The 24,304-nt window shown below is 43.2% G+C and overlaps 2 protein-coding genes across 3 annotated transcripts in view; one reads left to right on the forward strand and one right to left on the reverse strand.

The window, feature by feature from the left end:
* Positions 1-17,799, forward strand: part of LOC139406457 (ELKS/Rab6-interacting/CAST family member 1-like) — a 31,919-nt gene extending 14,120 nt beyond the window's left edge. Inside the window, exons 4-20 of one of the 2 annotated variants that reach the window (XM_071149068.1) lie at positions 921-1,212; positions 1,301-1,428; positions 1,583-1,657; positions 1,737-1,892; positions 2,122-2,289; positions 2,364-2,531; positions 2,649-2,786; positions 3,922-4,062; positions 5,306-5,446; positions 5,540-5,733; positions 6,192-6,327; positions 7,612-7,743; positions 9,833-9,993; positions 10,175-10,322; positions 10,824-10,919; positions 12,985-13,170; positions 13,387-17,799. In XM_071149068.1, the coding sequence (XP_071005169.1) occupies positions 921-1,212; positions 1,301-1,428; positions 1,583-1,657; positions 1,737-1,892; positions 2,122-2,289; positions 2,364-2,531; positions 2,649-2,786; positions 3,922-4,062; positions 5,306-5,446; positions 5,540-5,733; positions 6,192-6,327; positions 7,612-7,743; positions 9,833-9,993; positions 10,175-10,322; positions 10,824-10,919; positions 12,985-13,170; positions 13,387-13,524 (2,598 nt within the window). In that variant the 3' untranslated portion in view covers positions 13,525-17,799. Of the gene's footprint in view, positions 1-920; positions 1,213-1,300; positions 1,429-1,582; positions 1,658-1,736; positions 1,893-2,121; positions 2,290-2,363; positions 2,532-2,648; positions 2,787-3,921; positions 4,063-5,305; positions 5,447-5,539; positions 5,734-6,191; positions 6,328-7,611; positions 7,744-9,832; positions 9,994-10,174; positions 10,323-10,823; positions 10,920-12,328; positions 12,405-12,984; positions 13,171-13,386 lie in introns of those variants that run through there. The other variant, XM_071149078.1, reaches the window with a different exon arrangement.
* On the reverse strand, positions 17,574-20,936 carry LOC139406518 (F-box/LRR-repeat protein 14-like). The gene has a single exon (XM_071149186.1). It carries the CDS (start codon positions 20,379-20,381, stop codon positions 19,170-19,172), a length of 1,212 nt encoding a protein of 403 aa, XP_071005287.1. The 5' UTR covers positions 20,382-20,936; the 3' UTR covers positions 17,574-19,169.
* Positions 20,937-24,304: the final 3,368 nt, after the last annotated feature.

Consider the following 24,304-nt stretch of genomic DNA (forward strand, 5'->3'; position numbering starts at 1 on the left):
AGTGACTGCTATTAGTCTCAGAATGTGTGGCGAGCGCTGTAAAATGGCTGTCATCTTCCATCTCCTACAGTAGTACGAGTGATACTCAGCTATTTTATATTGCCTGTTACTCACTAAACACCACTCGCCTCGCCACTCAGATACACCATTTGTCATGTCAGAAATTTTAAAAATGCTTAATTGGCTCATATTAAAGTGGATGTATAAGAGATTTGTGGTAAGATAGGGAATGAATACAAATGGGAGGGAGGGATAAATATATAAAGAGGGGGAGGGAGTGTCAGTGTTGATATGTTAGTGTTTATCGTACGTTTGACCCATATATAGCATTGTACTGCAGTGTGTTGTGCTGCAGAGCTTTGCCTAGTGTGTGTGTGTGTGTGTGTGTGTGTGTTCTGTTTAGATCAGCTTGCTGAATCCAGTCTCTTAAACGCCTCTCTGTTGTCTCTTCTCATGAGGGAGAGGAATGGAGCGAGGGATCAGTGAGTCAGACTTAGTCACTGGGTCTGGGAGGGGCGAGGAGGAGAGAGGATGAGGGAACGTGTGACAGAAACGGGAAGGTGAGGAGGGGAGTGAAAGAGACAGAGCGAAGGAGAGCGCGAGGGATACAGACACGGACTTGTCTTTGTGCTGTTGTCTGAAACACCTCCCAGCTGATCCAAAGCAGAGAATAGAGCACAGCATTGTATTTCTGTCACATAGCTACTCTGTCAAAGAACTGTGGCAGTACAGGCTGCAAACAATGAATGCTGGCTGATTGTGCTTTTGCTCTCTGTATTTCACTACATGGGAACGCCAAAATGTCCTGATTGAGTAGGTGGTGTATTTGTTGCTGTACCCACCGATCCTTCTCTTCTCTCCCCTTTCCTTCCCTTTTTGATACATATAACTTCTCCCCCTATCTCTTGCTCTCTCTCTAGCACCTCCACATGACGGTCCAGGCCTTGCAGGATGAATTGAGGATCCAGAGAGACCTGAACCAGCTGCTCCAGCAGGACCCTGCCAGCCAGGGTCGCGAACTGGCCCTGAACTCTGAACCCACGGAGGAGAACTACCGGCGGCTTCATGGGGACCACGAGCGTCAGGCCAAGGAGCTGTTCCTGCTCAGAAAGACCCTGGAGGAGATGGAGCTGAGGATAGACACCCAGAAACAGACCCTGGGTGCCAGGGACGAGTCCATCAAGAAACTGCTGGAGATGCTGCAGAGCAAAGGTGTGTTACTGGGACACAAACAGCGACCCATATTAGTCATTTTCCAATGTTAACGCATCTTCTAAATGACCATATTGTTGTATTCCAGGGCCGTCGGCTAAGGCCTCAGAGGAAGACCAGGAGAGAACCAGGAGACTGGCTGATGCTGAGATGCACAGACACCATCTAGAGTCCCTACTGGACCAGAGAGACAGGGAGACGACTGCTCTACGAGAGGTGAGGGACACTGGGAGAGATGAGGAGGAGAGAGGGGAGACGGAGGAAGGTAACACATAGAGGGGCTTTAGTTGGGTCACAATACAAACCATTTGGGATTGAGTGTTGTGTAGTAGACAATGTGTATGAGCTGTGACAACCTTGTTCTCTTTAGGAGCTGCATCGTCGATACGAGGGAACCCCAGAGTCCACCAAAACCAAGGCTCTACAGACAGTCATCGACATGAAGGTACCTGTCTCTGTGTGTGGCTGTGTCTGTCAGTGTGTTTGTCTGTGGCATAACCCCTTATCTCTCCGGTGTGTGTCAGGATGCTAAGATCAACTCTCTGGAGCGAGGTCTGAGGGACATGGAGGAGGAGGTGATGATGCTCAAGTCCAACGGCCTGCTGAGCTGTGAGGAGAGACAGGAAGATATGAAACAGATGGAGGTCTACCGCAGCCACACCAAGTTCATGAAGAACAAGGTTAGACCAGTTCCCATTGGTCTAAATTCAGTTGCCCTTGGTTCTGATAGGTCAGAATTCAGCTCAATATCAATCTGTTCTATAGTTGTTTGTGTTCTCATTATGTTCTCTTCATAGCCATGCACTCCTTCCTCTCCCTCTGCTCATCACCCACTACTTCTCTACCATTCCTCCTCTCCCCTCTCCTGCTCTTGTTTTCCCTCTTCCTCCACCTCTCTCTCTCTCTCAGATGGACCAAGTAAAGCAGGACATGTCCAGGAAGGACACAGAGCTGCTAGGTTTACAGACCAAGCTGGAGACTCTGACCAACCAGTTCTCTGATAGCAAACAGCACATCGAGGTCCTCAAGGAGTCGCTGACCGCTAAAGAACAACGAGCTGCCATCCTACAGACAGAGGTACACACACACACGCACACACACGCACACACACACAGAGCCAGTATGCTGAGCGGTTCCCCTCTGTTGGCCAGGTGGATGCGTTGCGTCTGCGACTGGAGGAGAAGGAGACCACACTGAACAAGAAGAGTAAACAGATCCAGGAGATGTCTGAGGAGAAGGGCACGCTCAACGGAGAGATCCACGACCTCAAGGACATGCTGGAGGTCAAGGAGCGCAAGGTCAACGTCCTGCAGAAGAAGGTGGAGCTTGACTATATATCACGCTGTATAATGCAAAACTCATACTACGTCCTGTTTAGTAAGCGTTTTGTGTATGTTTTTCGTCTAGCTCACCTAATTTTGTGTGTGTGTGTCCAGATTGAGAACCTGCAGGAACAGCTGAGAGACAAGGAGAAGCAGATGAGCAGCCTGAAGGAGAGAGTCAAGTCTCTACAGACAGACACCTCTAACACAGACACAGCTCTTAACACACTGGAGGAGTCCCTCGCTGAGAAGGTACACACACACACACTAGAGTCCTACATTGGTCAGTTTTATGGATCCGCGCCTACCACATCAATTCCGATACCTACCTGACATCAGGACAGGTTGTTCTCCCAAACCGACCCACGCACTTAGAATTGTTCCCGAGAGCCGGTCCATTACCCACCAAATTGCATTAATTTATTTAATTGTTTTTATGACTCCAGACAGTAGGCTATTCCTTTTCCCTGCTAGAATGAATTTGTCTCCATGTCTATTCAACAGTTGGATAAAAGAAACCATGCGGCACATTGACAACTCAAATAGCTTTGAATGAGAGCCTTCTTACCTAAAGAAAGCTATAGGCTTAGCCTACATAACAAAACATGACCTTTGCATTCAATATTGTTTTGATTTTCAAATAGTTTAATTGAAACTTAAATAAATAATTTTTTATTTTTATTTTATTTTACCTTTATTTAACCAGGCAAGTCAGTTAAGAACAAATTCTTATTTTCAATGACGGCCTAGGAACAGTGGGTTAACTGCCTGTTCAGGGGCAGAACGACAGATTTACCTTGTCAGCTCGGGGGTTTGAACTTGCAACCTTCCGGTTACTAGTCCAACGCTCTAACCACTAGGCTACCTGCCCAAATTTAATATAGCCCACAAAAATACGTAAACCTTTTCCAGCGTCACCGGTCAAATGCAAATTATATGGCCAGTGTATGGTGAATGAAAGTCTGAATTGCGAATGCCTCTGCACATGGACAAATTAAAATGTTTCTGCCCCAATAACGGACAGTTCCCTGCTCCACACTCTCACTGTGGCTGGGTCTGACACCGCTCACACAATGGGATTTACACCAATAAAACAAGCTGCTGGGTTTGTACAAATTGTATAAGCATGATTTAAAACATTTCCGACCCGCAATATAATTGTTCTGAACTGCGAGCCAACCCACGGGTTCAAGGAGTGCTTTCATTCCACCCGCCAGCAGATTTTTTGTTGTTGTTGTGGGTCACCCGTGGGGAACCTTCGGTACTCGATGCAGTGCTCGAACACACACACACACACTGTCCAACTCCGGCAGAGACTCATGAGCAGTGCTGTTTCTGTCCGGGGTGTTTGTACTCTCATATGGACTCTGAAATGACGCCTCTGTAGGAGCGCATCATTGAGCGTCTGAAGGAGCAGAGAGACAGAGACGACAGGGAGAAGACTGAGGAGATCGACAGCAACAAGAAAGAACTGAAGGATCTGAAGGAGAAAGTCAGTCTGCTGCAGGGAGATCTGTCTGACAGAGAGGTACACACACCCAAAATGTAGTGACACTGTTGACACATTTGAAGTTTATTTTTATTTTTTATTATTATTTTTTCAAAACGCTATATCATAAAAAATGATTGCTTATGAGTACCTTCGTGTGTGTAAAATATTACAAAAAAAAATTTAATTAAAAGATTAATAATAATTTGTGTTGTTGTTGGGAAAAACACATATATCCATTGTTTAGCTGGAACGGAATGTTCATATCCTGTATATCTGACTGTGATACGTGGTTGTCTCACCTAGCTATCTTAAGATGCATGCACTAACTGTAAGTCTCTCTGGATAAGGGCATCTCCTAAATGACTAATGTCAAATGTAAATGTTTTACATAGAGGTCATATTACTGTATAGAATTATTATTTTTTAAATGTAAATATTGATATCACAAATGTATTTAAAAAAAAATGAATGTAGTTATTTGTTACATTTTACTATGTAAAACCAAGCAGTACTCCTTATTTCCCTGAGAGTGAGTCATTTACACTGAGTGTACAAAACATTTCCATGACAGACTGACCAGGTGAATCCAGGTGACAGCTATGATCCCTTATTGATGTCACTTGTTAAATCCACTTCAATCAGTGTAGATGAAGGGGAGGAGACAGGTTAAAGAAGGATTTTTAAGCCTTGAGACAATTGAGACATGGGTTGTGTGTATCATTCAGAGGGTGAATGGGCAAGACAAAAGATTGAAGTTCCTTTTGAACGGGTATGGTAGTAGGTGCCAGGTGCACCTGTTGTAGTGTGTCAAGAACTGCAACGCTGTGGGGGTTTTCACGCTCAACAGTTTCCCGTGTGTATCAAGAATGGTCCAACACACCCAGCCAACTTGACACAACTGTGGAAAGCATTGGAGTCAACATCCCTGTGGAAAGCTTTTGACACCTTGTAGAGTCCATGCCCCGACAAATTGAGGGCAAAGGGCGGGGGTGCAACTCAATATTAGGAAGGTGTTCTTAATGTTTTGTACACTCAGTGTATGTAGCATTTAGCAACAAAAAAAACATGATTATTTGTCTCTGGAATAAAACCATCAAGTGATAGACGTATTTGTTTCAAACCTGTCATTGAACAACCCCATGCCATGATTAGTGAAAAAACACACATCCCTTTCATTATTTATTTAAACAATAAAAGCTAATTTACCAACATTTCTGAAATGGATTTATAGCATTTTGGAATGAAACTCTTTAATTTATGAACCCCTCTCCCTCTCCAGACCAATCTGTTGGACCTAAAGGAGCATGCATCATCCCTGGCCTCCTCGGGGCTGAAGAAGGACTCCAAGCTGAAGAGTATGGAAATCTCTCTGGACCATAAGAAGGAGGAGTGTCTCAAACTGGAGAACCATCTTAAGAGGGTGAGATGTTGCCTCTAGACAATGATCTAAGGCCATGTTTACTTACTTGTCTGATCATAGAAAAAAAATGTGCCTGACTGTGTGTGTTTTCAGGCCCAGAATGCGACTTTGGAGGCCAAGGCGAACACGGAGCTGTCGGAACGCATCACCTCCCTGGAGCAGGAAGTGACCCGACACAGAGAGGATTCTGGCAAGGCTCAGGCAGAGGTGGACCGGCTGCTGGAGATCCTGAGAGAGATGGAGAATGAGAAGAACGACAAGGACCGCAAGATCAACGAGCTGGAGAAGTATGTGTATCTTTCTCTGACCCTGACTCTACTTGTTTGTGACTAACTCAGTCTCTGTAAACAGCACGTTATCTATATACGTGTACCTGGTCTAATGTAGGTGTTTTCCTCTGAAATACCACACGGTCCTCCTCTTCTCCTTCCTGTCATCTTGTCTTCTTGCTCTCTGAATCTGTTTCTCTTGCCTTCTTGTCTTTATGCTGGAACTCTCTTGTCTCCTCTCCAGTCAGTCCTCCAGGTTAGTAACATGTTCTCTGCTCTGTCTACTGGCTGGACTTCCTACCTTTCCCCCACCACCCCCACTCTCTTTTAATCTCAATTGCTTTTGCTCTCCCTGCCCTCTCACTTTCACCACTCTCTTCACTTTATCCCACGTCACCCCCCCTCTCTCTAACACCCTCTCCCTCTGTGATGCTTTAGTGTAACCCAGTCCTCTTGTGTCCCATGGTGCCTTGCAGGCAGACCAAGGACCAGAGTAAGAAGGTAGCGTCCCTGAAACATAAGGAGCAGGTGGAGAAGAGTAGGAACGCCCGACTGGTGGACGAAGCTAAAAAGAGAGAGGACAACATCTCAGAGAGCTCTCAACAGGTCAAGGTGTGTGTGTGTGTGTGTGTGTGTGTGTGTGTGTGTGTGTGTGTGTGTGTGTGTGTGTGTGTGTGTGTGTGTGTGTGTGTGTGTGTGTGTGTGTGTGTGTGTGTGTGTGTGTGTGTGTGTGTGTGTGACTAATAACAACACTGATATAGAAAGCTCTTCTTGTTGCACAATTTTTTTTCGACATACAGAACCAGTTTGGAGTCAAAAGTTTGGACACCTACTAATTCAAGGGTTTTTTATTTATTTGTTACAATTTTCTAAATTGTAGAATAGTAGTAAAGACATCAAGACTATGAAATAACACATATGGAATGACGTAGTAACCAAATAAGTGTAAAACAAATTAAAATATATTTGAGATTTGAGATTCTTCAAAGTAGCCACCCTTTGCCTTGATGACAACTTTGCACACTCTTGGCATTCTCTCAACCAGCTTCATGAGGTAGAATGAACCTGGAATGAATTTCAATTAATTTGTGGAATTTATTTTCTTCTTAATGCATTTGAGCCAATCAGTTGTGTTGTGACAAGGTATGGGTGGTATACAGAAGATAGCCCTTTTTGGTAAAAGACCAAGTCCATATTATGGCAAGAACAGCTCAAATAAGCAAAGAGAAATGACAGTCCATCATTACTTTAAGACATGAAGGTCAGTCAATCTGGAAAATTTCAAGAATTGTAAAAGTTTCTTCAAGTGCAGTTGCAAAAACATCAAGTGATATGATGAAACTGGATCGCATGAGGACTGCCACAGGAACGGAAGACCCAGAGTTACCTCTGCTGCATGACCTCCAGGCGGTGTAAGGGTTATTTGACCAAGAAGGAGAGTGATGGAGTGCTGCATCAGATGACCTGGCCTTGACAATAACCTGACCTCAAACCAATTGAGATGGTTTGGGATGAGTTGGACTGCAGAGTGAAGGAAAAGCAGCCAACAAGTGCTCAGCATATATGGGAACTCCTTCAAGACTGTTGGAAAAGCATTCCAGGTGATGCTGGTTAAGAGATTGCCAAGAGTGTGCAAAGCTGTCATCAAGGCAAAGGGTGGCTACTTTGAAAAATCTCAAATATTTTTTCATTTGTTTAACACTTTTTTGGTTACTACATGATTCCATATGTGTTATTTCATAGTTTTGATGTCCTCACTATTATTCTACAATGTTGAAAATAGTACAAATAAAACCCTTAAATGAGTATGTGTGTCCAAGGTTTTGACTGTTACTGTAAATATCCTTTATGTAAAATGTCTTTATCTACCTCAGTCTTCTCTCCCCTCCCATCTAGGACTCTCTGCGGTTGAAGACTGAGCGTATCGAGGAGTTAGAGGAGGCTCTGAGGGAGAGTGTTCAGATTACAGCAGAGAGAGAGATGGTACTGGCACAGGAGGAAGCTGCCAGGAACCACCAGGAGAAACAGGTACACATGCACAAACACCTGGAGGAGGTGTTGGAGATTAAGTGAAACGCGCAACACAAGGGTACACACGCAAAACACACGCACACATGTGTAACACAAATACAGCTTCTATATCCTTTCTCTTCTCATCCTATCTGCTGGCCACATTTCACTCTGTCCCTCCCTTCCTACCTGCTGTCCCACCTTTTCTCAGTTTTCTTGTCTCTCATTTTCTCCTGTCTTCTCTGTTACTTACTGCCTCTCAGAAGCACTCACACAAACCAATGCATGAGTCCAACCACGTCCACTTTAAGTGGTCTAAGGTATGACGTAATGATCCTCCTCTGTTGTATTTCACCCTTTTGGATCAGTAGCTCTTTAGACCATGTTATCATGTACCATTTACCTACTATTCACTTTGAAATGACATGGTGTAAACTAAACCAGAACCATCTGATACTTGTTTCTCGTGACGCCAATCTGTAACTTGTTGGTAACCAATGATACCAACATTGCACCTCAGAGAAAGTCAATAGTTATTATTTAGCAATGTTGGGCTGTACTATTAACCATGTGACTTCTAAGTAAATGTCAGTTAAATGAAAGTACTACAGTGAAGTCGTACCTTTTATTGCTGTTTAGATCTGTCATTGGACCCCCTTGTTGTACGTTCAACACCTCAGTGGGGTTGGATCCAGAAACAACCCCTAGCCCTGTTCACCATATTGCTGGTCTATTACCCATCAATCCGTTCAGATGTACACTAGTACCTAGGTGCTATAGGGTGTAAGAGCTAGTGCCAATGGGATAGGGTGTAAGAGCTAGTGCCAAGGGGATAGGGTGTAAGAACTAGTGCCAAGGGGATAGGGTGTAAGAGCTAGTGCCAAGGGGATAGGGTGTAAGAGCTAGTGCCAAGGGGATAGGGTGTACGAGCTAGTGCTAAGGGGATAGGGTGTACGAGCTAGTGCCAAGGGGATAGGGTGTAAGAGCTAGTGCCAAGGGGATAGGGTGTAAGAGCTAGTGCCAAGGGAATAGGGTGTAAGAGCTAGTGCCAAGGGGATAGGGTGTAAGAGCTAGTGCCAAGGGGATAGGGTGTAAGAGCTAGTGCCAAGGGGATAGGGTGTACGAGCTAGTGCCAAGGGGATAGGGTGTACGAGCTAGTGCCAAGGGGATAGGGTGTACGAGCTAGTGCCAAGGGGATAGGGTGTACGAGCTAGTGCCAAGGGGATAGGGTGTACGAGCTAGTGCCAAGGGGATAGGGTGTAAGAGCTAGTGCCAAGGGGATAGGGTGTAAGAGCTAGTGCCAAGGGGATAGGGTGTAAGAGCTAGTGCCAAGGGGATAGGGTGTAAGAGCTAGTGCCAAGGGGATAGGGTGTAAGAGCTAGTGCCAAGGGGATAGGGTGTACGAGCTAGTGCCAAGGGGATAGGGTGTACGAGCTAGTGCCAAGGGGATAGGGTGTACGAGCTAGTGCCAAGGGGATAGGGTGTACGAGCTAGTGCCAAGGGGATAGGGTGTAAGAGCTAGTGCCAAGGGGATAGGGTGTAAGAGCTAGTGCCAAGGGGATAGGGTGTAAGTCAGGAATCATCAACTAGAGCAGCCGCGGGACCATTTTGTTTCTTGCGCGGATGTTCAGGGGGCCGGAATTGAATTACAAATCATTTGTAGACTGCAAATTCAACACAAGAAGCCCAAACTGATGTAATGTTTGACTAAATAATGTCAGTCCTTGCTTATATTTGTATATGATCATGTGTGTCTTTCTATTTTGCGTGGGAATATTTGGGAACAGATTTACAAAATTATATAACTTGGAGCTGATTTCCTGACTTTTTTCCAGTCTTTTATGTCCAACAATGAACATTAGAAAACTTATCGGTGGCAAATATTTGGCCTGCAGTCTGCCAGATGGGTAACCCTGGTGTAAGGGCTAGTGCCACGGGTGTAGGGGCTAGGGGTTCTTTCTTGTGTGCCTTTGATTGACAGCTCATCAAAATGGGTCTGTACTTGAGGAAGGTTATGTCTTTGAATGATAAACATGATCTAATACATTTTCACTCGCTCTGCTTGTATTTGTATTGTCTTATTTTTATTATGTGTGCGTGTGTACAGATTGAGGAGCTGCTGGGGGCCATGGAGAAGGTTAAACAGGAGCTGGAGTCTATGAGGGCCAAGCTATCATCTACCCAACAGTCCCTGTGTGAGAAGGAGACTCACCTGACCACTTTGAGGGCCGAACGCAGGAAACACCTGGAGGAGGTGCTGGAAATGAAGTAAGACACGCACGAAGACACACGCATCATACACTGTATATACACCCATTCCCTCCACTTTCACATTTTGCAACATGTCTGCTGACTTGGTAGTCAGGTAATGCTGTAATACAGTCAGGTAATAGAATATCCGGTAAATGACTCATTCTAAAATGCCACCCTGTAATACCTCCTGGTGCAGACAGGAGGCGCTGCTGGCAGCCATCAGTGAGAAGGACGCCAACATTGCCCTGCTGGAGCTGTCCTCGTCCAAGAAGAAGAAGACGCAGGACGAGGTGGCTCTGCTAAAGAGAGAGAAGGACCGTCTGGTACAACAGCTCAAACAGCAGGTAGGGAACAATCCCTTGTCATGTTACCTAGGTCCAGCAACATAGGCCTCTGTAAAGTCACTTCCTCTACTCATCTCCTTCACCTGAAATGGGGGGAGACTAAACAGACCTCAGACAGTTTTATAGGTATAGCTTTTAACTTTGCAGCAAGTGCCAAAATCAAAAAGTAGGCAGCCATAAACTTCTCTGAGCTGTCTGCTCAATGCACCATGATTAGGGTGGCAGGTAGCGTGGCGGTTAAGAGCGTTGGGCCAGTAACCAAAAGTTTGCTGGTTCAAATCCCCAAGAAGACTAGGTGCAAAATCTGTCTGTGCCCTTGAGCAAAGCATTTAACCCTAATTGCACCTGTAAGTCGCTTTGGATAAGATTTCTCTCTCCCTCCCTCTCTCCCTCTCTCTCTCTCCCTCTCTCCCTCCCTCCCTCCCTCTCCCTCTCTCTCCCTCCCTCTCTCTATCCCTCTCTCCCTCTCCCTCTCTCCCTCTCCCTCTCTCTCTCTCTCAGACTCAGAACCGTATGAAGCTAATGGCAGACAACTATGAGGATGACCACTTGAAGACCGCTCCCGACCAGACCAATCACAAACCTTCTCCAGATCAGGTGGGTACACAGTCAACCAAACAGAATCATATTTTTTGCAGTTGAAGGCTATCTAGATGCTACTATTGTGTGAACACACGTGTAGCTTAACCAGAATATACCATCTTTCTCCAGTATATAAAGTTATCACGGCCGGCCAGCTCATTAGGCTGGATTACACCTGCATGCTTGCTGTTTGGGGTTTTCGGCTGGGTTTCTGTACAGCACTTTGTGACATCAGCTGATGACAGAAGGGCTTTATAAATACATTTGATTGAAATTGGATTAGGCAGCCACCTATGGCGGCAGATTGATGAGGGCGGCATCTTCCGAACTAAACTGACCTAGACACACCTCCAACAACAAATAAAACCTCACATTATTCTGCTCAAATACAATGACAATTTCTCTCAGCCAGTGGCATATGGGCTTTTTAGGTGATCGCTGATGCCGCCCTGTGATAAGCAGTGCCCACTTTGTCAAGGTAGGGGCGAACAATATGTTGCTTCCTCATTCCCAGCGTGCCTCTCCAGGGTGCTGTTGAGAGACTCATCGCTGCGGCGCTCCACCAACGTTCCGTCAAAAAAAAGAATCTAACATAAATCATGTAGCAGATATAGAGTAGGGTTTCCCAAACTGGGTGAACTTTTTGTTTTCTGCCCCAGGACCGAGTTTGGGAAACTCTGATATAGGATATGGTAGAAAGAGTATGTGGCCTTTTCTGTAGCTTGCAGGCTGGAGATAAAATATATGACAATGTAATGAGACGGGCACTTTTTTACATCATGCAGGTTTCTCTGGTCAAATAGCCTAACTAACCTAAATGGTGCTAAATAATTTTAACAAACAACATATCCTAAAAACAGGACAGGTCAAACAAAGTAAAATGGACAAAATGGAATGGACAATCACAGCTGTTGTCCAGGAGTTTCACCCCTTTGTCATGATCAATGGTTTAAAGTTTGTATCTGTACAAGCTGATCACAGTGAAAAATAAAATACTTCTGCTTTCCCCGCCGTGTAAACACATTGCAAACAGGCTCACGATAACTCCTGATAAAGTTGAGTAGCTGATATACAGAACTTAAATAGCCAAATTGATTAGTCACAGGTATCAGAACTAATTAAACCAATGCATCGGCCTGTTTTACAAATGGTGGTCCTACCACATGAATGGGCATTTATAACATGCAGACATGGTAGGCTACACCTCAGTAAGCACGGACTGACGCAGATGCCTTGTGGACATCTTTTTTTGGCATGGTCCAGACCGGCCTTGATTTCAACGTCCACAGACATTGATTTTTGGTCAGTTTTCTGTCTCGCACTCCTATATTTCTCTGTCACACTCTCTCTCTCACACACACATACACACACTAACCAAGTGTTTTTTTCTAACGCTGCAATTGGCTAAACCATCTGTCCAATAGGATGATGAGGAGGGTATTTGGGCATAGCCAACCCCGCGCCCCCCTCCCCTCTCTCTCAGCCATTTTGTTCAGAAGGGTGAGAGCACAAATGAATGTCCGAGTCATCTGTCCATTTTTTCACCACCTTCCTGGCATGTATGCCCGTCTCTCACTCCATCGTCAGTGTGTCCCGTTTTGCTCCTCCATTTTGTTTTGTCATCCGTTTCTCCTCTCACCATTTTATGTTGGTGCAGTGAGTTGGTCCGTGCAGTGTTTGGTACATGTCATCTGTTCTCATATTTGTATTTTTTGTGGGAATGATATTTCTGTTGTTACTGTGTTACCTTGGATGGTGTTTCAGTGTTTGTCTGCCCACCATGTAGTGTAGCTTGGACACTGTTTGTGAACAACTGAGTCAATCAAATAGGCAGACACACACACACACACGACACACTTCTGTCCCACATACCAGACTCCACAATCTTTTCTCCTTGTGATCTAATGCATGTGAGATGCAGCCTTTTTCCTCCTCCTGCATGCTCCATGATTTTGGTTTAGCATGGTTTAGTCTCTGAAAACACACAGGGACCGAATGTCATTTTTCTTATCTCTCTTATCCAATTGGCTCTTCCATTTCTTTCTCCCTTTCCTCTCCCCCTTGCATCTCTCCCCTCCAGATGATCCCCCCTCTCCTGTCCCTGAGTGAGAATCGCAATAAGCTTAAGCTCTACATTGCCCACCTGACTGACCTCTGCCACGACCGAGACCCCAGCATCCTCAGCGTCCTGACCCCACCCCCCCACTATCACCACGCCAACCCACCAGCCTGGGAGGAGGAGCTACACAAGATGACTTTGGAGAAGGTAACAGAGGAGTCCCTCCCTCTGGTGTTTTCTCTCTCTCTTGTTCCCTGTCTCTTTCTCACCCTCTATCTTTATTTCTGTGCTCTGTCATATCTTACTCTTAACAGGAATGAGTGAAGTTTTTAAAGCCTCAGGGGAGATGGTGGGGGAGGAGAAGTATGCTAACTCATTATCTCTCCCTCTGTCCCTTTTTCTCCCCCCTCCCTTCCTCCTTAGTTGGAACTGGAGTTGGAGTTGTGTGAGAAGGAGAGCGGGGAGCTGCAGGAGTATGCCAACTCAGTGCTGCAGCAGATTGCTGACTACTGCCCTGACATCCTGGAGCAGGTGGTCAACGCGCTGGAGGAGTCCTGCTGAACTCTCACCTTTATAGACCACCCCCTGATGACCCCAGGACCCTGCAAGAGCTTCAGACAACCTTCCTCCCATCTATCCACACGTGATCTTGGCGGAGGGAGGACTGAGCGATCATACTACACCCCCACATGCTCAATTCTCATTCCTGGGGAGATTCACCAGCCTGAGGAGATGATGATGATGATGATTAACTGATGAAGAACAGTCACACAGTGGGCTAATGGTGGAAGGATGTAGATGCATGCTGGTCATGGGTTGTGTTCAGTAGTGCGCATGGCACAAAAACGTTTTGAAAGAGAAAACAAAGTTAAGGTAGCACCTCCCTGTTTCATTTTTTTCAAAGTTTTCTGAGTTTTTGTCCCTACTGACACAACCGTTGTTTTCTCTTTGTATCTAAACCAGTGTTTTTTCTGAGTGGTGGGGAGTCATGGCATGGAAATGTTTAGAAAACAGTGACCATTTAAACAAAAACATTTTAGCATATATTATGTGTTATTTCCTATGTTTGACATTAAGAATCTCCTATATGAGTTTCTGGACAACAAAACTTTTCCCATTTCCCCTCAACCACCCAATGAGAGAGAGAGAGAGACTAGCTGGGTTTTAGGGCTTGATCTATGGCTGACTTACTGCATGTTCTGTGAACGTATCTTAAGACATAAGAGGGAGGAATCCTAACTCAATATCCTAACTTGAACTTCCACACACATCTCCCATTGACATCAGTGTCTGATTTACATCAAGTAAGGATTTGGACCGGGGGGGGGGGGGGGCAGTGGTTGGTTTTAGATGGTTTTGCAGACAGCACCCTCTTCAATATGTGGTATGTAATGTTAGTTTATTTTAGCCACGTACACTTCTAGTAGTGGACCACAGGAGGTTGGTGGCACCTTAATGGGGGAGGACAGGCTTGTGGTAATGGCTGTAGGGGAATGGTATCAAATACATCAAAAACATGGTTTCCATGTGTTTGAATCCATTCCATTTACTCCGTTCCAGGCCTTATTATGAGCCGTCCTCCCCTCAGCACCCTCCACTGTAGTGCACTATATGGAATAAGGTGTCATTTGGGGATGGTATGATAGAGTGGCCTTTGAGTGTGCAAAGGGATCAATACTGGACCTACATGAGGGACCTTTTTATTCCTCAGTTCTATTGGTGCTACAGCTTGACATAAGACATGAAGAGATTACCAGTCATAGGATCTCATCCATAGGATCTATAGATATGACTTTGTAAAACCTTATCATTGTTTTAATTTATGTTTGAATTATGTTCCCTGAGATTGACGTTGCCCCTTTTGTGCATTTTTCCAAAGCTTCCGAGTGTACGGTTCTTGTAATGAAATGATAGTGAATCCTACTTAAAAGGATATGAAAGTCCCTTCCCAGTGGGTTTGAACCTTTTTTTAAATCAATTTGTAAATGACTCATTAAATACGTAGTGACTAGGGTTGAATATTTTCCCGGTGTTTTAGAAATGTTCCGTCCCGAAAATAAATCCCTTTTCTCCTGGGTAACCTGGTGTTTCCCACCAAAACCAGAGGTTTCATTCAAAATAATTATAAAGCATATATGTTTGGATTTGATTAGAGCTTTGATCAGCATGAACATTCTAACCTGAATCTACCTGAGCCTGATGAGCCATATATTTAAAAAATATTTATGAGCCCTACATTAACAACATTTAATGAGCCTAAGCCCAAAAATGCCCAAATGATTATGCCATTATCCAATACATGTATGATAAATGCTACTGCACATTATGCGTGACAGAAAAACATAGAAGCCCCTAGATGTAGCCAGCTATAGCCTATGCTCTCTTGGGTAAATAAATGAAACTAGCTCCAGTAGGCAAATCTTTTTGACTGTGGACTGTATTGTATTATATGGACTGGAATTAGGCACGTCATTGAAACCATGATGAAGCAGAAGAGAACATGCAATTCTGGTGCAGCACATGCGGCCTACAAAGTTCAAAGTATTGGCTAGCGAATTTGATTTTAATTTTGAAATATAATTGGGCCTATTTGTATAATTAGTAGGCTGACATATTTCTATACCTACCTGTTTATATACCCTGGTTGTTTTCCTCTTTCTCTCATTCTTTCCGTGCTTTCAACAATGAAATGAAATGCGTTTCGTTGTCCTTATCTTCATCATTCTAATGACATCCTTGAATAATATAGGACTAGAATTAGATGCAACAGGCTTTCACTTCGCTTCACAAAGATTGAATGGTTATGGGTCTAAATAAATAACTGCTATAGCCTACCGCCATCGCAGGTTCACTCATCTTTCAAATTACCCATGAGTTCTATTGACTTCTGTGTATAACATTCAGCTAAAAAGAGAAGGCATCCCTCTTCAAATAGTCTATTGGTATAAAAAATGCTACAAAAAATGATCCAGCAAGCTATTCTGGTCTAGCTTTTCCTGCATGAAGCTAAGGAGTGGTTTTTTTAAGGATAGAGGTCAGCGGAGCACAGGTGCTTGCGTATTGGATAAGAGACAGAGGCTATAAGTTAGAAGCTTATTATGCATAACCCATCATTAATTAGCTAAATATAAGGCTAATACTGCATTGAACGTATTACCCGTAGAAGATAGGCTATAACATCTCTATATATAGGGATATATATCAATCTAGAACAGGATTATCTATTTTGGATGGAGTTGATGGAGAGCGACAGAGAAAAAACAAGACCTCCGAAAGCCAGAAGGACATGGGTAAATTAGACGTGCATTAGATCTTTATATTACTGTAACATAGGCCATGCTGCAGCAAATGTAGTCCCACCTGTCATAAGAACAAAAAGTTGAGATGATAGGTCTACATGCATTATGAACTGTGCTCCATACTGAGATGGGCTGTCTGTCCCCACCCTGAGCGCTGATTCATGCAGAGGCCGTAGAGAAGCCAGATTTAGATATAGCATATAATATAACAGTTCCATTTCACACCATGCTGTTCATATAAATAATTTATTATAATTTACCGGTTTCTCGCAGTTATTTATCCCAGGGAAAAGCGAGTGATTTTTAGAGGTAAATCCCAATAACCGGGTTCCCACCGTTCAACCCTAGTAGTGACTACATAAATGTAACCCAGTGGAAGATGTTGTGAATTCTGTAAAAAAACAAAGTGAGAAGCTAAAAGCAGTGCAGTTAGTTGTCTATTTTGTGTGTGTGTGTGTCTCAATTTGTCTGAAGACAAAAGATATGACCGTACTGCCATAAATTGCAGAAAGTCATGTTCTATAAATATATATACATATAAAAGTATGATGTTGACCATATGGATATATATGCATTGAATGTTTGCACAGAATTGTGAGGAGCAAGGCTCTCTGAACAAAATGGCAGACCGTTCTAGTGTCTTCAGCTAAAACTGGAGAAATATTTCAAAAAATAAATAAAAAAAACTTTTATAAATGTCAAATTACATGTAAACTTCAAATGTTTTCAAACTGTGACTGTGTAGAGGGAGAGTACTTTTTATTTTATTTCATTTATGTATATTTCTTGAATTTTTTATGTATACTTTTTCCACATGATGTAAACGTATTACCCTGAGGTTCCAGTGTTTAGTTATTTCATATATCCGAGATGTTTGTGGGAATGACGCCCCCTAGACTGTGTTCCCCTGTTCTCCACATGTCTCACACAGTAGTCTGACCGTTTAGGACAGAACGGTCTCCAACCATAGTTCTCCTGATATTCAGTGGCCTGATTTACAGAGCTCTGTCCATGATTGAACAATGATAAGTTACAAATCAGCTTGGTCTCCAGGACCAGAGTTGGAGACTAGGCTACTGTTTAGGTTATCTTATCCTGCCCCTTGTCCATAAACCAGGATGTGATTCTAAAGTACTCTCTATGGCCATCTCCCTTTCCAGAAGTCATTACTGACCTGATAAAATCGTAGAGGTAAAAGCAAAGGGTTTCACTGGTCAGCTTTCACCTATCCACGTCATGAGAACAGTCTTAACAGTCTTTCAGGAAGGAGGAAAAAAAATGTGTCTTTCAAAAAAGTTGGAACAGGGCCCTAGCCTGTGTGTATCCCTGCCCTTGCCTTAATGTCTGTGGACTCACCAGTCTGTGATAACTTTGTTTTCAACTCTTCATTCAGGAACACAGTGCTGCTAAAGGGGCTACTTCTAAAGTCATGGTTCGTGTTTTATTTTTTTTAACTTTCTTTTGCATTTGTTAAAGAAATGTACTGCCTTCTGTCTGTGTTAATGAAAAAAGTTATGTAAAATTAAAGCAAAACAGACACGTTTGAGTATTTGCATTTTGTATGTATGTAAATAAACATATCCTATCAGTCTTTCACTCTCTGTGGGGATTTTTGTTTACAGTACTGCCATTGTGCATATTTATCAGCATAATTAAGTGTAACATAAAACAAAATGGTTTGTCACACACCGGATAAATGACACAGTGATGCTGAAATGTTTTTTTTTTACCCAATAAATTACTGGGAGGTTATACATATGAAGTGTGCGACCCCAAATGGTTATTTCTGGACCAGCATAACTTGTATTAGAGTAAGATAATGGAATGGCCCCTAATGTTCTGAACACCCTGCACCTTCTGCAATATTTAGTACCTGCTTTTTCCATAGTAAGGCCCTCCTATAAACCTCAAATGGGCGACAGAACTCAAAATAAACAATTTTGCAAAAAAAACCATTCAGCATTTTTATTAATAAATATCACTGTTGTATGAATATAAAACCTTTTTAAATTACCCTTTTTAAAAAACACACCAATGATCTTTCCATGAAGGCTTTACAGGAGAAAATATGATGTAGGTTATTGATATGTTGCATACAGACTTCAAATACATGCTCTTGATAACCAAGGGCAAGATAAAGTCTATTTTGCCACTCTCCATTCTAAAGTCCCCAGGGGGGAGAAGGCAGATAGTTTACCCCTGTCATATCCACACTGTTCATGTTTACCAGAAGGAATTAGGAAAGACAGATTACAATGTTAGATACAGTACAACTCCTCAGGCATTGAAACTACCAATTCAAAAAGGTGTACTTCAAAAACAAACTATTCACTTCAATTTGAAGTACAATGTTCTGGCTTACAGCCATTCATTATAAAAAATATATTTATTAACATAAGAAAAATACTTCTTAGTCAAAGCTTCAATCCAAGGCATTAAGGCCTTCATGTGCAGTGTTAAGAGGGACTGTGTTAGAACATAGTTGTTTTGCATGAGTCGATCATCAATACTGGTAAACAGTTAAAGGGAAAGTTGAAAAATGTGGCAGATATCCCATATTTTTTTTGTTTGCATGGAAAGACAGTGGGGTTGTGTCCCAGGCACTCCAGTTTCTTCAATGAATGAGGTAGCTAGTAAAAACCTTATAAAATGTGATACAATGACAGGATAGTTAACATGGAAATTAGGGAGAAAGCAATTATACCAAAATAAGGGGTGGAATAATGCTATGACAGTGAATGTTTAAAAAAGGGTTGATCCCTTCTACTAAAATTAAGGTCACAGTATTATAGTTATTAAAAGGTAATGTAAAAGTATACAAGCTGACCCGCTCTGGTATTCTATGAAGATTAAAAATAATACACCTTCCACAGTGAAAACCCCCACTTCTTCCTCCCAGCTTGGCTTTCACCTCACTTTCTCACTCTCCGTCATCTGCCAGAGTCCCAGGTTTAACACTTTAAGGCACGGGAGCTGCGTTATCCTCTCCAGCCCCCGCTTGGTGATTTTGGTACACCCGTACAGGTCGATACCGGTGAGCTGCGTAAGGTGGTCGGCGATTAGCTCCAGCCCCTTGTCAGTGATGCGTACGCACTGCCCGATGTTCAGGGTCTTGAGCTCGTGCATCTGGCGCACCATCCGGTTGATCCCGTCGTCACTGATGTGGCAGGAGCACAGGGACAGAGACTTGAGCTGGTACAGCCCTTGGGCAATGTAGGCCAGGCTCTGGTCACCTATCTTGTCGCAGAAGGACACGTCAAGGCCAGAAAGCTGTAGAGAACCCATTGCCAGGTGCATGATGCCTGTGTCACTTATGTTGTCACACGACCTCAGGTTGAGGCTCCACAGGTGAGTCATATTCGACAGGTGGATCATACCGGCGTCCGATATTCCTCCGCAAAAGCTGAGGTTGAGCACCTTGAGATTGGCCAGTCCCTTGGAGACGTGTTTGAGGGACAGGTCCGTCAGCTTTTGGCAGTCTTGCAGGGTCAGCTGCTCCAGAGAGAGGCAGCCTTCGGCAGCACTTCGGGTCATCCCAGCCAGGTGACCGATGCCCACGTCTGACACATGCCTGCAGCTCCGCAAATTAAGGCTCTTGAGTTTGTGCAAGCCCCAGGCAATGAGCAAAAGGCCTGTGTTGGTGATGTTACTGAGGCCACCGAGTTCCAGCACCTCCAGATTTTTCAGATACTGGGCAATCCTGCCCAGGCTTGAGTCTGTGATTGGTTTGCAGAGGCTGAGGTTGAGGATCCGCAAGGAAGGGATGTCCTGAACAAAAGCATGTCCGAGGCCATTGTCCGTGAGGTTAAAACAGCCACATAGGTTAAGGCTTTCAATGTTTGGCATCCCCTGGATCACGTAGCTCAGGCTGCGCCGCAGGCTGAGGATCTGGACCTTCTTGATGCCCCGGGTATGGAGGCTGGGGAACAGGGACGGATTGGCCCTCCGCAGATGAAGCTTCGCTTCCACCCCCCTCCACACAGACTTGTGGTACGAAGCGTCCCTCCAGGCCGCACACACTTGGGCCACCCTACCTTTGTCCCTTACGTCCAAGTAACTGAAAATCATAGCTAAAATTTCCGGGAAAAGGCCAGATATGTGTGTCTCCATTTCAAACATGTTTGGAAGGGGAGAGGTTAGCCAAAACTAACCAGGTATCCTATTATTCGAGTAGGCTAGCTAACGTTAACCGTTCGCGAAGTTAGCTAATGTAACTCAGAAAAAGAACATGTTCAAAGTCCAGGAATCCCAAGCCAGCTTTACATAATACATATCTGAAAATCCAACGCGAAGTTCAGGTTGTGTTATATTATTCCAAATCAACTGAGATAGTTAGCTAACTGCTTCCCATGAAAACGTAGATAACTAGCTGACGTTAGCTTGCCTGGCTAGTAGCCTAGGCTAGCTAGCGAACCATAAGGCGGAAAACAGAGACGGTCAGGCGACTCTACCCGTGTTCAAGTCAGATGACGGTTGTCGTTCTTCAAGTGGATCCAGTCGGTCGTTCATTTTCAAAATAAAAACTGAAAATGTATCTCTTAAACCAGCAGTATTCTTTTCTTCTGTGTAATGGGTAAAAGGGCACCGTTTATATTAGTATTTCAGTTCTGTTGATGGATTCATGGCGCTTCTTCCCGTGGCTACGCTGTGCTGCCTTTGTCTGGCCAACCATTTCAAACTGACCACGTAGGAAAAGCAGTGCTTGGTGGGGGGGTACAAAAACAATTAACATTAATATGAGAAGACGTAATAAATGTAATTGTCCGTATTTAATAACATAAATATTAAAAAGTTTGAGATTTTATACATAATCACTTTCCTCAGAAATTATTTTAAAGATAATAACCTTTTTTAGGACCACCACATTTTTTTATTTTTGGTTTCGCCCAATTCGCTACAAGTTAGTGGTCCTCTGGAAGCGACTGTGAATCAATGAAATTATTTTATTTTAATCAGTTGTGAATGATAATATATTCTCACAGTGTGAAATAGTATAATGTAACGCTCTGAGGATCCCATATAGCCAGTGGAAATTTCATGAAATGCCTGAAATTTTTCCCCACAGATAGAAGGGGTAACTCAGACACGTCACGTGGGCTATTAACCGTTTAGAACGTTTTCTCACTACCAAATATGGTAGTGAGAGGAAGTTCAGTCGGTAGCGGGAAAAGATGCAACTAGGTTAAACTGGTCCGATCTTCTGCACATTGTCTCATCGATTAAACATCTGATCTCAATAAATTTTCTTTTCCCAAAACTACAAATCTGTTACGAACACAGTGCCCTTAAAATTTCTAGACTTGAGGCTATGCCAAAGATTTTTTAGCAGGAGTACAAGGTCGAATTGAGTTTGTGCGCACGCGCACTTCACAGAGGAGGGGTTCCCTAACGGAAATATGCAAATAGGTGCTACAACGCGCCATTAAACTCGTGCTTGGTTTTGAACCTCCTTGCTTGTTCTGCTCACGATGCTTCATTTGCTCCCATGTAAACCACAGAGATGAATTATCTTGGGTTAGTTATACATTTATTTGATTTCCCTTTTCAAAAACGTCTGTGTCTGTCCAGAGATCACTGACGCGGGGAACTTTGAGGGCCTGGAATAGGCACATTAATATCCCGTTATTATTCGGGATACTAAAGTATTCTGTTTTTGAGATAATCAAAAAACCTTGTATCCAGGTTATGTTAAACCAGGACAAAATGCCAGGGGTATGATGATTTTAACGGGATGCTGTGGCATATAAACATTGGATCCCGTTTACTGTTATTTTTCGCGGTCTGCGCAGGCTCAGTTGCGCATATCCTGGGTGTTGTGCCGTCTATGGTGTTGTGTTATGATGTTTTCATCTGATTGTCAAACAAATCACTTAAAAAAGTTGTCTACCTGCACAGTTCGATCCACCATAATATACCATACTCGCTACTTTCACCCCTAATTTACAAACGTTCTTGCTTATAATTTCCGACATTTGGTAGGCCATATTACAATTTTGGACATTTGGTAGTCCATTTGTTTGTCAACTACAACAGTAAGAAATAAATAATTTTCTCCACTTCTGTTCCTGAGACAAAATGTAAACTACATTTGTTATTTCATTTTACTGCAAGAAATGCATAATTCTGCTGGAGTTAATATTATATTACGCTACATATATATAGGCCTAAAGTCAGTGTTCATTCAGTTACTATTCCATTTAACCCATATGAATTTAAATGAGGAATATTCTGTTTATTCAAGGTACATGGACACTATAGTTAGATACATGCAACTTATTTTATGTCACAACTCCAAAATAGTGGAAAGATTGGTCCTGTGCTAAATGTCCAATGTCATCCGTTTGACCAATTTTAAGGAAATTAAAAGCTGAGAAAAATGATTAAACATGTTTCTGATAAGACTTCAGTTCGTCTTGGGTGCATATTTTATGTGGTTGAAATACTGTCTGCTTGCATAACAGTCAAAGATTACCCATTAGGCTACATGCACCTTTGCATTTTCTCAAGAGATGCTGACGCTGAAAGAAAGAAATCATATTTCTCCACTCCTGTTCCAGAGACAAAATTAACATTTATTAAATCCTTTTACTGCAAGAAACACATAATTCCGGCCTCATGAGTGGCGCAGCGATCTAAGGCAATGCCGTGCTTGAGGCGTCACTACAGACTCGGGTTCGATCCCAGGCTGTGTCACAACCTGCAGTGACCCGGGGTCCCATGGGGCTGTGTACAATTGGCCCAACGTCGTCCGGATAGAGGAGGGTTTGGCAGGGAGGGATTTACTTGGCTCTTTGCGACTCCTTGTGGCGGCTGAGCACCTGCAGGCTGTCTTCAGTTGAACATCTTTTCACCAGCACTAATAATCGGGCTGGTGTAAAGAAGCGTGGTTTGGAGGGTCATATTTTGGAGGAGGCATGACTTGACCTTCACCTCTCCCAGGTCGTTGGGGAGTTGCAGCATGAGACAAGATTAAGATTGGGGAGAAAAAATGGGGGTAAAATACAAATATATATATATATTTGTTTTTTGCATAATTCCATATGAACTTCAATAAGGAATATTCAGTTTATTCACAGGTATAGGGATACTCATGATTGGGATATCAAAGGTGCAGGTAAACAGCTTATCCCAAATAAGACCTTAAGCAGGATATGAGCTACTATCTGGAATACTATGCGCATGTAAACGTGGTACCTGTTGCAAGTTCGCTAGCCACAGCTTTGGGCTGGACCTTCACAATAATTGGGCTGGACCCAGTTGATTTGATAGACTACAATGATGCACTTCACTAGTGATAGCTCAAGTTAAGACAGATCCACTCTTAGAAAAAATGGTTCTTTGGCTGTCCCCACAGGATAACCCTTTTTGGTTTCAGGTAGAACCCTTTTTGGTTCCGGGTAGAACAATTTTGGGTTACATGTAGAACCCTCTATACAAAGAGTTCAACCTGCAACAAAAAATGGTTCTTCAAAGGGTTATCTTATGAGGACAGCCAAAGAACCCTTTAAGGTTAAAGATAGCACATTTTTTCTAAGAGTGTAGAAAGGGAAGCAGACAGGCAAAGTAGAAAGATTCATGTGATTGAAATAACCTGCATTTTCATCAGGATATTTCAGTCTGTCTGTGTCATTGTTTTTGTAGGCTATTTTTAATTAGTTGACAATTATAGGCCTACTACTACATTGGCCTAGGCTATCTCTTAGTTCCATGCACTCATGGTGCATCAATGTGTCCATATAGCAGAGGCTGGTGCTCACCCATTAGTGGAATTTTAACTTTATGATTTTAATTCAATTTGTATTATTAAGCAAGTGACAATGATCTTGAGAAACGAAAAGTTATTATTGAAATTAAACTGTTCCAAGAAAATGCACATATGAAAATCATGACTGGCACGCAGATTGGTAGAAATGATAGAAGAAATTAAATTGTAAACTTCCCCAAACTTGAAACTAACAAACTTGAAACTCAGGTGCAGCCTAGGATTAAACAATTCTGAAAAGAGCACACATTTCTTTGTACTGCATAATTACAGGTGTACA

The sequence above is a fragment of the Oncorhynchus clarkii genome, chromosome 1 (genome assembly GCF_045791955.1).
Source record: "Oncorhynchus clarkii lewisi isolate Uvic-CL-2024 chromosome 1, UVic_Ocla_1.0, whole genome shotgun sequence".
Classification (NCBI taxonomy): domain Eukaryota; kingdom Metazoa; phylum Chordata; class Actinopteri; order Salmoniformes; family Salmonidae; genus Oncorhynchus; species Oncorhynchus clarkii.